The sequence below is a fragment of the Enhydra lutris genome, unplaced genomic scaffold, assembly GCF_002288905.1.
Source record: "Enhydra lutris kenyoni isolate GAN:26980312 unplaced genomic scaffold, ASM228890v2 scaffoldscaffold7, whole genome shotgun sequence".
NCBI lineage: Eukaryota > Metazoa > Chordata > Mammalia > Carnivora > Mustelidae > Enhydra > Enhydra lutris.
In genome coordinates this window covers 10391228-10405929 of record NW_019154091.1, presented here as the reverse complement: position 1 = coordinate 10405929, position 14702 = coordinate 10391228, and the positions used below count along the sequence as shown (strand labels likewise).

General features: G+C 40.5%; 1 protein-coding gene across 1 annotated transcript in view; it reads right to left on the bottom strand.

The window, feature by feature from the left end:
* LOC111142235 (ubiquitin conjugating enzyme E2 N) overlaps positions 1-14371 on the bottom strand; it is a 37373-nt gene extending 23002 nt beyond the window's left edge. The window contains exon 1 of the mRNA XM_022495277.1: positions 14264-14371. Within this exon, the coding sequence (XP_022350985.1) occupies positions 14264-14293 (30 nt within the window). The 5' untranslated portion in view covers positions 14294-14371. The remainder of the gene's footprint in view (positions 1-14263) is intronic.
* Positions 14372-14702: the final 331 nt, after the last annotated feature.

The following is a 14702-nucleotide window of genomic DNA, read 5'->3' as shown; positions in this document are numbered from 1 at the left end:
GATATTTCCATTTTCTAACAGAAGTTGTATCACTGACTTTATGATATAAAAGTGGCTCATATATACCAACCAGAAAGAATTATTTTTTTCAGTCTGCCATACACAGAGGAACTGTCTATAATCAGTATAAAGAACAAAGCAGATATTCAACATACTAATACTTGTAACCTTTAAGAAACTAACATACATAAATCATAACCATAATTAGCCTGATGATTCAACTCAAGAAATAAAGCAACATTTTGGAGTGTGTGTGTGTATGCGTGTGTGTAAAAGTATTAAAACTGCTGTAACTTGATTACTCCTAAGAGAGAACATCTGCTAGTTTTACTTTCTTTTTTCATTTACAGGAGACCTAAATAGCTACATTTTTAAAAACACACCTGTGGGGCACAGGTATCAAAAGCCTGCTCACGACTAGGACTGGGATCTTGGTTGTCAGGGTCCTGCTGCATCCTATCACAGGAAAATCTGCTAAAGTAACCCTTAAAATGAAGGAAGCCAGCACTGGAATTCTCCAACACCTTTGTTTATAGCCTTGTTATGGTTAATCCACTATTATCAATTAAGCAGTAGAAAACAGAAAGGCTAGTACATATGTGTGTGTGAACCATCAGAGCAAGGGTCTAGAGACTTTTTAAAAAGTATATATGGTACTCAAAACTTTGACCCAGGCAGTGCCAAATATTTTATTTTCCAACAGTTACAAAGAGCAAATTAAAATATTTCTTCATCTGCTTTAAAAAATTAGGAAATCCTGCCATTCAAAACAAGGAAATTATGCTAAGTAAGCCAAACATAGAAAGACAAATATGCACGATCTCACTTATGCATGGAATCTTTAAAAACAAACACACAAAGTAGAACACTGTTAGGTGGAGGAAAAGGTAAGATACTGATCAAAAAGTAAAATCTTTCAGTTATATGTTATACAGTTACACATTCTGTATACCTGATGTAGCAGATGTGACAGTTAATAATAATACCACAAACTTATGTTACTGTCCATATTTCATATGTGACAGTTAATAATAATACCACAAACTTTTATCTGTTACTTTCCATTGTGATTTTTTTTTGTTGCAAGGACACTTCAGATCTACTCAGCAAGTTCTAAGTATGCATGCTCCCTCTCTTTCTGGCCCTCCCTACCTTGTGAGCCCCAGCATGCGCTCTCTCTCTCTCAAAGGTGTGCTCCCTCTCTCAAATAAAATTTAAAAAAAAAAAAAAAAGCAAATTACTTAAATTTTATCCCTGATTTTCTTTTCATGGAACCTGTAAAATAACAGAAAATAGTATTTCTAATTCTAAACCACCACCTACTTGTTATTAAGAACATAAACAAGAGGGGCACCTGGGTGACTCAGTAGGTTAGGCGTCTGCCTTCAGCTCAGGTCATGATCTCAGGGTCCTAAGATCAACCCTGTGTTGGGCTCCCTGCTCAGCGGGGAGTCTGCTTCTCCCTCTCCCCTGGCTCCTGCACTCTCTTGTTCTTTCTCTCTCTCAAATTAATTAATTAATTAAATATTAAAAAGAGAAAAAAAGAACATAAACAAAATGACTACTGTCAAGATTTTCCCAGGAGAGTAGAGGAAACAAACCCAAAACACAGAATGCTGGACCATCATGTTTGATGAGGGCTGCTTCCCTGCAAACATGGCATAATTCGGAAGTTGGAAGATACATCACTTTGGCTGGTAAGCAGTATCACTATCAGAAGTTATATAAGAACTAGGAAATGGGTGCCTGGGTGGCTCAGTGGGTTAATTAAGCCTCTGCCTTCAGCTCAGGTCATTATCTCAGGGTCCTGGGATCCAGCCCCACATGGGCTCTCTGCTCACTGCTCAGCGGGGAGCCTGCTTCCCCCTCTCTCTCTGCCTGCCTCTCTGCCTACTTGTGGTCTCTCTCTCTCTGTCAAATAAATAAATAAAATCTTAAAAAAAAAAAAAAGAAATAGGAAACTGGAAGAGATGTCAATGAAATAAGATGAAAATACCAGCTTGTATGCCAAGTTTTAAAAGTCTGAACCCTACCCTATATACAGTGGAGAGCCACATGATCACATCAATGTTTTAGAATAATGTGATGGATGGGGAGAGCGGGATACAGGTGGGCAGTAAGTGAAGACAGAGATGAGTTCTGAGATTATTGCAAAAACAATCAGGAGAGGATGAGTAAGGGCCCACATAACAAAGACAACTAGAAGGAGAAGACGGGAATGGGTTAAGAAAAGTCAGAAACATTCCTGAGGCTGAATCCATCCTGGGCTTACTAGCAAACTCAATGTGGAAGAGAAACACCAGGAGGGAAGAAGAGGAATAAATCTCAGACAACTGGGTTAATGTTGACATAACAAGGAAGAAACACTAAAAGTGTTGACACACATGAGGGGAGATAGCAAAATACATTCTATTGTTAAAAAAAAAAAAGTTGATTTAAAAATGTCAGTAAGACATCAAAGTGAAGAAAAAAGGAGGCATTTGGAGACCTGAAATTCAGCACTAAATTTTGGAATCACTGATCAATGTGGACTGAAGCCAGGTAAAAGTAAATAAAGGTGTTCATAAGACTATATAATGAGGGACGCCTGGGTGGCTCAGTTGGTTAAGTGGCTGCCTTCGGCTCAGGTCATGATCCCAGCGTCCTGGGATCGAGTCCCACATCGGGCTCCTTGCTCAGCAAGGGAGCCTGCTTCTCCCTCTGCCTCTGCCTGCCATTCTGTCTGCCTGTGCTTGCTCTCTCTCCCCCTCTCTCACTCTCTGACAAATAAATAAATAAAATCTTTAAAAAAAAAAAAAAAGACTATATAATGAGAAAAGGCTCAAGGTCTGAACCTCAGGACATAATATACATTTAAAGGTTTTGAAACTGTCAAAGCTGATAGGATACAGGCCTACCTACCAGTTATACTGGAAAACTATACATTTATTTTAGAATACTGCTAACTACTCCAGCCTTTGTGGGTTTTGTTATTTGGTTTTTGGTTTTTTTAAATTGCTTAAGAGCCAGTTTAAAAGTCAAGAAGGGAAAATCAGTTCCAGGATTATGCGACATGGGTTTTTTTCTCACTGTTTCAAATTCTGCCCAAAGGGATCATATAATCATCGAATTTTCAAATACAAATTAGAAATAACTGAGACCCAGGGTGAGTGAGTGACTTGGCCAAGGTCACAAAGTTTCTTAATCTTTGAGATACGAATAAAAGTCAGGGCTGATCCTTAACATTATTCACCAGCATTAGCTTAATTTTCTCAGTGTCTAGCAATCAAGTCTAATCTTCAAAGATAAAGATTTACTACCACTAGAAAAAAAAAAAAGATTTACTACCACTGACATTTTTTTTTTTTTAAAGATTTTATTTATTTATTTGTCAGAAAGAGAGAGAGAGAAAGCACACAAGCAGGCAGAGAGGCAGGCAGAGGCAGAGAGAGAGGCAGGCTCCCTGCTGAGCAAGGAGCCCGATACGGGACTCGATCCCAGGACCCTAGGATCATGACCTGAGCCGAAGGCAGCGGCTTAACCCACTGAGCCACCCAGGCGTCCCAACATTTTTTTTTTTTTAATAATGGCTCACAAGGCTGAAGAATATTTCTTAAATGTTCTAAAGCAAAGTAGGTTTCAAATATAACTAGTTTTGGGGAACCAATACAGATTATTTACCTTATAAAAGTACCACTATGCTTCAGCCCTGTCATTTCTTAAAAGTTATTTACTCAGAAAACTTCAGCTAAGAAATTTTAAAGGGAATGAAGTACCAATACATGCTAAAATGTGAACCTTGAAAACATGCTAAGTGAAAGACGCCAAACACAAAAGTCATGTATTATATGATTACATTTATAAGAAAAATCCCAAACAGACAAAACCAGAGAGACAGAAAAATAAGCAGTTCTCAAGGGTTGAGGAACTAAGAGGGTGGACAGTGACTACTAATGGGTATAGGATTTCCTTTCGGGATGATGAAAATGTACTGGAATTATAGTGGTGATGGCTGCACAACTTTGTAAACTTAAAACCCACTGAACTGTACATTTTAAATAGATGAATCTTATGGTATATGATTTGTATTTCAAAAAAATAAATGAAGCATTTAGGTTTTCCTTCCATATTCAGTAAGATGTTAGCCACTTTATGAACAGAAGACCGAAATAGCAAAAGAAAATGAAGGGGAAAAATCATATTACTTAATTATTTGAGTATATAATATACTTAGCATATTAACTGAATACTCAAAATGAAGACCCATTCATAAACTACATTTTGGAAGAAAAAAAAAACTTTTTAAAATTAAGACTGCCTTTAAGGTGCCTATGGTCCAAGCAAAGAAGTGCTGACTCATGTTACAGCTTTAGCACTGCTCAAGTATCTTCTTGGAGTTGATATGTGTAACCTGGAATGACATCCTACTCCCAACTCCCCACCCCCGCCACCTCACTTTTCTACTCACCCTTCAAAATTTAGCTCAAAAATCTAAAGATCTCTAAAAATCTCTCTCCCTAAACCAATCTTGATGGGTCTCCCCATCCTGGACTGTCTGTCATGTCTTCAGTGTTCCCACTGATGCCTTTGCTCTCTATGTATGAGAAGGTACTGGCCATGTGATTTCTTTATTAATTATTTTTATTAACATACAATGAAAGACGAACAGCTGCTCTTTAGTTCCTTCTCACCCAAACCCCAAACTTATCCAAGCGAAAGGATCCAGGAGGGCAAGACAGGAATATATCACCCCAGACCAAAGTCATCCCATCTTAAGTGAAACTATTACTAAATAAGGACTCACTTGTGCAAAAGCCTCTAATTAAACTATAAATAAAAAGACTTTGATGAAAAACACGAAAGCTGGGGCACCTGGGTGGCTCAGTGGGTTAAGCCTCTGCCTTCAGCTTGGGTCATGATCCCAGGATCCTGGGATCGAGCACCACATCGGGCTCTCTGCTCAGTGGGGAGCCTGCTTCCCTCTCTGCCTGCCTCTCTGCCTACTTGTGATCTCTCTCTCTCTCTGTCAAATAAATAAATAAATAAAAACACGAAAGCTAAGCACTTAGATCTTGCAATGAACATGTTTTTCCACTTCACTTGCCCAAATGATAAAATATAAAATACAAACACTGCCAGTTATTATCTAGGGGCAGACAAGCTCTGGTGCATTTCATCTACAACACCTGTGATGCATAGATTTAGATTGCCTAAGTTCATATCACAGCTCCACCAACCACTTAACCCCTCTGTGCAGGTTTCCGTATCTGTAATTCAGGGTTTAAACTAATATTCATATCATGGGCCTGCTGTTAGAATTAAGTAAATTAATGCATGTAACATGCTTAAAACAGTACCTAGCACATAGTAAGTATTCAATAAAAGAGGTCTTACTTACACAGTAAAAACTGTATGACCAATCTCACTTCAGGAACAGTTGTCACACTACACTCTGGTGAATGATTCATACACTAAGTCTGAATTTAACAATTTTTGAATTTAACAATTCAAAAATTCTTCGCCAACAGTTGATTCCAACTCACTAAACTTAGTAATTAGACAGTAATACTTCTTAATGGGACCCTAAAAATTACTTAAGACACTATCCATCACACATACTAGATTCCTGGAATATGGTATATTTTTGTGTACTCTTTCTCTTCTGCTTTTTCTCCTTCCAGCTTTCATACCTGCTATTCCATCTACCCAAAACTCACTCTCCCTCCTTCAACTTTACCTTTTAAAGATTTTATGTATTTATTTGACAGAGAAGAGAAAGAACACAAGCAGGGGGAGTAGGAGAAGATGCAGGCTCCCCATGGAGCAGGGACCCCAATGCCAGGCTCCATTCCAGGACCCTGGAATTGTGACCTGAGTCAAAGGCAGACACTTAACCAAATGAGCCACCCATGCACCCCTCCCTCCTTCAACTTTAAAAACATTCTCTCGGAGTGCCCGAGTGCCTCAGTAGGTTAAGCATCTGCCTTCAGCTCAGGTCATGATCCCAGGGTCCTGGGTTCCCTGCTTCCCACCCCCGCTCCACCACCGCCTGCCACTCTGCCTACTTGTGATCTCTCTCTCTCTCTCTCTCTCTGTCAAATAAATAAATAAAATTTTAAAAAAATTCTCTCATCCTTACTTTCCTTCATCCTCAGTCTATGGTAAATCCCATGTGTATCTTTTCTCACAACACACCTCACTTTAATTTCTTGTTTCATGACTGAGTTTTCCATTAGATAGTGATGCATTCATTTTTTTATTCACCTGGCTTAGTGCTAAATACATATTATGCATCCAGTAAATGTCCATTTATCTGAACTGAAAATTTCTCAAGAATGGATTAAAAAAAAAAAGAAGGGATATTAAAAAGGCAGAAAAATCACAATTTCACAGAAGAATGAAATTTGGCCTTGGGCTCTTACTAGCTGAGTACATTTGTGTCCCTGCCCTATAGTAAGAGGGGAAGGGGATGGTAATTCCAATTGTGATAAGAACACAAAGACTTTATGGGAATAACATTTTCCTTAGTATAAATTATTTTTAAAAATCTTCAAAAGTTGTAAATAAAGGCACCCATAGTCTCAAGACACAAAGATAACAACTGTTATACTTCTTTCTAGTATTTTCCTGACTACAATTCCTTTAGTCATTAGACTGTAAAGACTTTGAAAATAAAAACAGATTTGCCCAAAACAGACCAAATTACTGATAGAGACATAATGAAAACTAAGGGAGTTTGGAAATCTGAACAGATTAGCCAAAAAGCAAAATATGTCAACATTAGATTCTGAAAACAATATCTAAAAGCACTTAAGAGCCCTTAGCTAGATCAGTCAGCAGGGCATGCGACTCTTTGATCTCAAGGTCGTGAGTTCCAGCTCCACAAGCCCCATGTTGGGTACAGAGATTATTTATCAATAAATAAAATAAAATCATTTAAATTATAGCTAAATCCTAATCAGTTAGAAACATCTGAGTTGTAGGCCAAATCAGAATAATAAAAATTTTGATTTTTATGTATCCCTAAGTACCCTTAAGGGATTCTAGAATAGCTACAACCAGGATTTAAAAAAAAAAAAAAAAAAAAAATACCCTGAATAGTGTGATATCTACTAGTGTTATATCTCTAAGCTATATCACACTACAGCTCTTTAAAAAGAATAACTAATAGAGAAGTCTCTCTATTGATTCTGAGGGCTCTTTACCAGTTATCTAGTTCTTTGAATTATACAATAATGGTTTCTGCTACCAGAGATGCTAGCGCCAGTTTCCAGACTATGGTGATCCTATATCCTATCTAATCCACAAATTAAAGATAACTACTTAGCATTTAAAAACAAAACAAAAAATACTTCATGTAGGAAACATTTTTAGAAGTTGCTAAGATTTCAGGAGAAGTTAACTAATTCCCTATTACTCCATCTCCTAATTTACATATCCATGCTGATGTCCTTCATATACATTTGCAAAGAAAATTTCAACTGTGTAATAAAATACCAGTCCAACACATCTTTCATACAAAGGAATATTTCTTGATATAAAATTACTACACATATTATGCCTTTCAGATCTATTTTGTTTTTATAAAGTAAAATTATATAAAAATTAGGCACCTACATCAAAACTGATGACCACAATTGTAATGCCCAAAACCCCTAGTGGATGGTCTCCTCATTCCCCTGTTTCTGATATTTATTTCTCTAGTGCATACACATTCACAAGTCACAATAACAGATTTAAATGTATGTTCACAATCCATACTACCTGAATCTGTAGTACAACTTAATTGCTTCTTAAAACCATTTACACACAAGTAAACCATCCTATGGGTTATAGGGGAAAAAGCAAAGTTACCAACTTTCAGCAGAATCCTAGTCATCCAACTTCTCTGGCCTACAAACTCATCAGAGAAGGAAAACGATGGGCATCCTCTTAGGTAAAACTCTATAGCTATAAGTGGTCAAACTGTGAAAAAAATTTAGAACTTCCACAAAGCAAAAGCATAGTATTTCTGATGCCATAATTACTTAGCATGGTAGACAAAAGTGCGAGCTATTTTGACAAAACTCAATTTCTATTGTGAAAGTCAATCAACCTCGACAAAAGAAAATGCTTGAAATAGAGAAGCTTAAAAAGTAACACTCAACTGCTATTTTTAATTTACTTTCAATTAAGCCCACATTTCATAATCAAAACATCAGGCAGTAAATTAAAAAGTATCCTTACAACCTGAAAATTTAATCACTACCAAAAGCAGTCCAGGGATTTCTTAACTTGGAATCCACCGAGACCAAGAAGATTCACAAATAAGCTTGTCAAGAACCTGAAACCCAAGAAGTCATATACAAAAAATATGGTTTATTATCCTAGAATGGTCAAAAAAAAATTTTTTTAAGATTTTATTTATTTATCTGTCAGAGAGAGAGAGAGCGTGCACAAGCAGACAGAGTGGCAGGCAGGGGAAGAGAGAGAAGCAAGCTCCCCAAGGAGCAAGGAGCCCGATGCAGAACTCAATCCCAGGACCCTGTGATCATGAACTGAGCCAAAGGTAGCAGCTTAACTGACTGAGCCACCCAGGCATCCCGGTCGAAAAATTTTTTTAAAAAAGATTTATTTATTGAGAGAGAAACAGACCATGAAGGGAGGGAGGAGGAGAGGGAAAGGCAGAATGTCAAGCAGACTCCCCACTGAGCACAGAGCTGGCAGCAGGGCTTGATCTCAGAACCCTAAGATCATGACCTGAGCCAAGATCAAGAGTCAGACGCTTAACCAACTGAGCCATCCAGGTGCCCCTGAAAATTCTTAACAGAAAATTCTTAAACTGGGACAACCAAAAGAGCCAAGCACCATACTGTTTCTGGTCAAGATTTTACTGTAAGAGTTTATCAGTTTCCTAAGGATGTTTTAATTACATATAACAAGTCCATCCTCATCATGTTAGACTTTCATGCCTTTTTTTAAATGGAAAAAAAAATTATCAGTCAGACTTTGAAGGCTCAAAAACAGGGCCAGTTATCTGACTTTTCTCACTAAAAACTACCATATGTACTAGAACAGATATCAAATGAATGGCTTTTAAATGGTGATAGGAAAAAAGAAATATCTGTATTTTTAAAAATCAAAATTATTAAAGTAAAAAGTATATAGAACTCAAGTTCAATGCAGAGTCAGACCATATTAAGTTTTTAAGAATCTGACTAAACCTCACCAAACAGAAAAATAAATTCTAGGAAAGACTGGTGAAAATCTAATCTGAATAGGTTGGTTTGCCAGGTTTTAATCAAGTAAGTCAACTCCTTGAGTAAGTTAACTACTATTCTTTAGGCTGTATTTTACCATCTTTGTGATTAACTTTGAGAAGACCGAGGCCATAATTACAGATCTGATTTATCTGCTCCCAAAGTAACTCTATTTCTTTATGAGGAACAGATTAGGAAGGATCTCTTATTTTAGTTATCTTTTTTTTTTTAATTGGGGGGGGTGAACAAGTCAAGCCGGGAGGAAGGTCAGAGAAAGAGAGGGAGAAGCAGACTCTGCTGAGCAGGGAGCCCGATGGGGGGCTTGATCCCAAGACCCTGAGATCACGACCTGAGCCGAAGGCAGACATTTAACCGAATGAGCCACCCAAGCACCCCTAGTAATATTTGAACTTACATGATTTTAAGCTGTAACTGCTCAGTCACTTTTAAAGACTAAAAGAGCTCTGGCCGAGGAGAAGAGAGAAAAAAGCAAATTCTTAAAGTTCTCAGTAAAACACAGAACTATCAAAATTCAGTATAATTCACCATGTGTGTAAAATACTACTAACTGTAGGACTACATTAATCACAGCACTGTTTGCGTAGCAAATTTTGGAGACAATCTAAAAGTCAGCAATAAGCAATCAGTTAAATTAAGGTCGAATAGCACAGTTTCACAAAGAACCCCTCTAAAAAAATGAGTCACCTCAAAGATAAAATGGAGGAGGAGATTAAGGTATCTGCATTGGGAGGAGGGGACTAGGCCTAATACATACATGCTAAATCTCTCTGGTCTTTCTGGAAGAATACACAATAAAAATAATGATTGTCTGGCAGGCACCTGGAATGCTGAAGGGCAGATGAGAGAGTAACTTTCTCTATGTACCCAGTAGAACCTTTCAAATGCTGTACTCAGGTACTTCCTATTAGACAAAATAAAAAACTGATTTATTTTTTAGCGACTTAGAGATTAACTTCTAGCTCAGAAATTAACTTTTAGCTCAATGATTTAGACAGAATCTACTAAGCAATAACAATGTCAAATTATGATATAGAATAACTCTGCTAAAAACTTTCTTCCAGAGATTGAAGCACACTCATTCATTCATTATTTCAGTGCCCATTACATCCTCTGGGTATTAGAGCAATGCCCAAGTCATATAAGAATCCCTGCTTTTGTGGAGCTTTAGTAGGAGCAGAGATAAAGAGTAAATAATGTAACTTCAAATACTTTTAAATGCTACAGAAAGAAGAGGAGGAAATATGGGAATGAAGAAGAACTATAAGGGAGGGGAAGAGGAAAACTGTTTTGGGATAATTAAGGTAGACTTCTCTGAGGATGACGTGTGAGCCAAGAACTGAACAATATGCCAAAACAAGCAATGTAGTAAACAGAAGGAAAGCCCTGTCACTGGAACAAACTTAGCCTCTTATTCTTCAGACAGAGCAAAGCAACAATGTGGTTGCAGAAGAGTGACCCAAGGACAGACATGCAGGAGATGACCACAGAGGCAAGCAGATGCAAGGAAGGCCTTGTAACTACAGGAGAAAAAGTCAAGATTGTATTCTAAGTGTGATGGAGAACCTTTGTACAGTTCTGAGAATGGGAGTGACTTGATCTGTATTTTTAAAAAGTAACACTAGCTGCTGCTTAGGAGCAGCTGTATTAGGAGACTGCTGTATTAGGAGACTAATACAGTAGGCTAGGCAACAAATGATGGAACTGAAGAGTGGTTTCAGAGAGATAGGTAAATGTCGCTGATTAAGGATATATTTTGAAAGCTGACGCCCTAGGGGATTTGCTAGTGGATTGTATATGGGAATCTGAGTGAGACAGTAAATGAGTGAATAGAAATTCAAAAAAATCATTTTATATTTGTATAGTTATTCATAGTTATCAAAGTATATTTACATACATTGTCATTTCATAACAAGAAGCAGGGAAAGGTCACACCTGGCCAAGATCTGAGTTCTGTCCCTTGCCAGTTTTAAGAACTTAGGAAAGTCATCTGAATGGGTTTCTAGACTATGTAAGGTAGTCTACTTCACAAGATCAAGAGCTACAAGTATCAAATGATGTAAGACTTTCATAAAGGCAGGAGCACCTGGCTGGCTCTGTCGGTGGAGTATGCAATTCTTGATGTCGGGGTTGTGGATTCAAGTCCCACACTGGGTGTAGAGATTACTTAAAAATAAAACCTTGGGCGCCTGGGTGGCTCAGTGGGTTAAAGCCTCTGCCTTTGGCTCAGGTCATGATCCCAGGGTCCTGGGATCAAGCCCCCCATTGGGCTCTCTGCTCAGCAGGGAGTCTGCTTCCTCCTCTCTCTCTGCCTGCCTCTCTGCCTACTTGTGATCTCTCTCTGTGTCAAATAAAATAAAACTGTTAAAAAAAATAAAAATAAAACCTTAAGGGGCGCCTGCGTGGCTCGGTGGGTTGGTTAAGCGTCTGCCTTCAGCTCAGGTCATGATCTCAGGGTCCTGGGATCAAGGCTCAGGTTGGGCTCTCTGCACAGCAGGGAGCCTGCTTCCCCCTCTCTCTGCCTGCCTCTCCGCCTACTTGTGATCTCTGTTGAATAAATAAAAATCTTTAAAAAATAAAAATAAATAAAGCCTTAAAAATTTTTTCTGCAAATGCAAATAATGACCAGTTGGCAGTGAACAGCATCCTATCAATAGCTGTCCAATGAAAGAGGTGTGTTCGTTCAATTCAGGACAGCACAGCTGCCTACCCAGCACCACCACCACCACCTATTCCACATGGAATTGCAGATGACAAAAAAGAGGCAAATCTTAAAAAAATTTTGATTAAAAAACAAACATTTCGGGTGGGTTGCTCAGTCAGTTGAACGTCCAACTCTTGGTTTCGGCTCAGGTGATCTTTTGGGTCTTAGGAACCAGCCCAGCCTGGGACTCCCTACTCAGTGGGGAAACTGCCTGAGAGTCTCTCCCTCTGCCCCTCCCCATCCCCACTCAATCCACACACATTCTCTCAAATAAATAATCTTTAAAAAAAATTTTTTTTCACTGATTATGGGAAAATATACATAATTCAAGAATAGCACTAGAAAACACATTATAGTCTTGTAATCTTTCCTAGGGACTAGAGAAAACAGTTAACTTAAGTATAAACATTAAAATAAAACCACCTAACTTTTCCAAGATAAAACCCAAATGAAGTCACCTTTTTATCAAAGAAGTGCTATCAACAATATACTGTAAAATTAAGACCATATTTACAAATTACCACTGTCTTGGTTAAAATACTAAAATGAAATACCTAGTGTAAACTAAATTGTGTGCCAAAACTGAATTATGAGGACTTCACTGCCATAAAACATTTCTGTAACAGAAATTAAACAAAGTTTCACAGGATTATTTGTTCATCCAAGGCTTTCATATTACTGCAGATTATGTCCAGAATCAAGCAAAACTGTAAAAAATGTTAAACCTATTTCATTACGTATTTTGGAGAATTATTAAGAATGTCAATTTGTATTATGTGGTCAATAAATAACCTGAATACAGGAAGCAAAAATTTGAAGACATCTGGTGTACATCTAGAGCCCCCATGTCTCATTTTCAACTGAGGCTTCAATAAACATGACTGGGGTCATATGAGGAAAACCACATTGTGAAGACCATTCAACGCATACAGCAATTTAACTGCCTTGGACAAAGTCTGAGACAAATCCTTAATACAATAAATTTTGCGCTATGAAAGTTCACATTAGACTGCAGCACGCAATGACAATCTACGCTACTTCTCTAATTTCTAAGAATTTCTACCTTATAAAACGTCTTATTTCTCCAAGTCAAGCACTCTAGGTCAGAGACATCTGCCCAACTCAGGTATATGTAAGTTGCAGAAAGCACGGCACAATACATCACCCATTAAAAGACCTTGGACTTTTATGCATCTCCCCCCAAACTTTAGAACAAGCTAGATTAAATACACGTTCACCAGGTTATATCAAGGAAATGATACTGCAATTTAGTCACTTTAACTCGCTTATTAAGCAACATAGAGGTTCAACTAAAATCTTCATTAAAAACGACAAGAAATTTCAAGGTTCTGTTTTTATGTACTCCAAGAAATACCGCACGTCTGAGGACCTGATATTACATAAAGAATTTACAAAACCAGTACGTCCATTTTTCATAGTTCCACATATATTTGCCAAAGTATAGTATTCATAAAGAGCCGAGAACAGTTTAAACATTAAAGTGCATAAAATCGAGAAGCAAAGTATTTCACCAAGTCCCCCTAACACGCTCTGCCGCTCCCCCAATGTTGTGTTAAACTATTTCTTGAGCAGAAACCGCTCTCAAAGAGTTTGCCAACCAGAGTAAAATCACTTCACACAGATAACGAGCGGAAACCTATTTAGAAGAGAGGAGATCACGAAAGCGAAGGCAGCAGGGAGCGCAGCCCCACGTCTCCGGACCCCGGCAGCCTGCGGCGAACATGTGCCTACGGCGGCAGGACGCGCGGCCCTCCCGGAGCCGCCTCCCGGGGCTCAGGGCCCCGCCCGGCCTCACTCTCCTGGTTCATTCATTCTGAACCCGGGGATTCCGCACCCCCGCGCTCACGCCCGGCCCGAGAGGAGGCTCCAGGGCCGAGGACCTACGACGGGCCACAACTCCCGCCCGGAGTCCGGGCCCCGCCGCGATTTGCGCGCGCCCGCGGCCTCCTCCCGGGTGGTCTGAGGCCGCGGAGGCCCGCGCGGGCCCGCGCCCAAGACTAAAGCCCCGCAACCCCGCGGCCCCACCCTCCTCCAGGGTGCAAGCTAGGCCTTCCCCGCCCGCCGGGCGGCCAACGGGAAGCCCCCGGTCCCCGCCGCCCCGTTGCCCCACCGCGGCCGGAAGTCTCTCCGGAGCCCCCTCCCCAGAGCCTACTTCCCTAGCCGACACGGCCAGACCCTCTCCGCGCTGGTCTGGGGCCTCCCAGCGCGGGCCGCAGGCCTGAGGAAGCGAGGAGCCGCGCCGCCGGGTCCACCGAGCGGTCAAGAGCAGAGCGCAGAGCCGGGGGTTGGCCTGGGCGGTTACCTTGATAATCCTGCGGGGCAGCCCGGCCATCTTGTCAGATCCCGAGTTCGGCCTCTGGTCTCGACTCTGGCTCCGCTCGCCTCACGCACGAGTGGAAGTCCAGGGCTCCACTTCCGGGGGACGTTGCCGCGCCCGCCGCCGCCGCCGCCGAGGCCCCTTGGGAAATGTAGTCCCTGCTCGTGCGCGGGCTTCTCTAGGACCTGGCCCCCTCCCCCTCCCCCGCCCCAGCCCCGGCCTGGGGTTGGCGGAAGTGACGAGCCCCAGCGGGGCAGGGACTTGGGGGAGGAGGCGCGAGGCGGCGCGGAGCTCTGGCGCTCGTGGCCGAGCCCGCCGCGCGACGGTGGGATTACGCGGCCGGCGCCCCACAGGCCTTTTACCGTGGCCACGCCTGCGCCAGTGGGCGACGTAACAGAGGCTCAGCGGCGGGCGCAGCCCATTC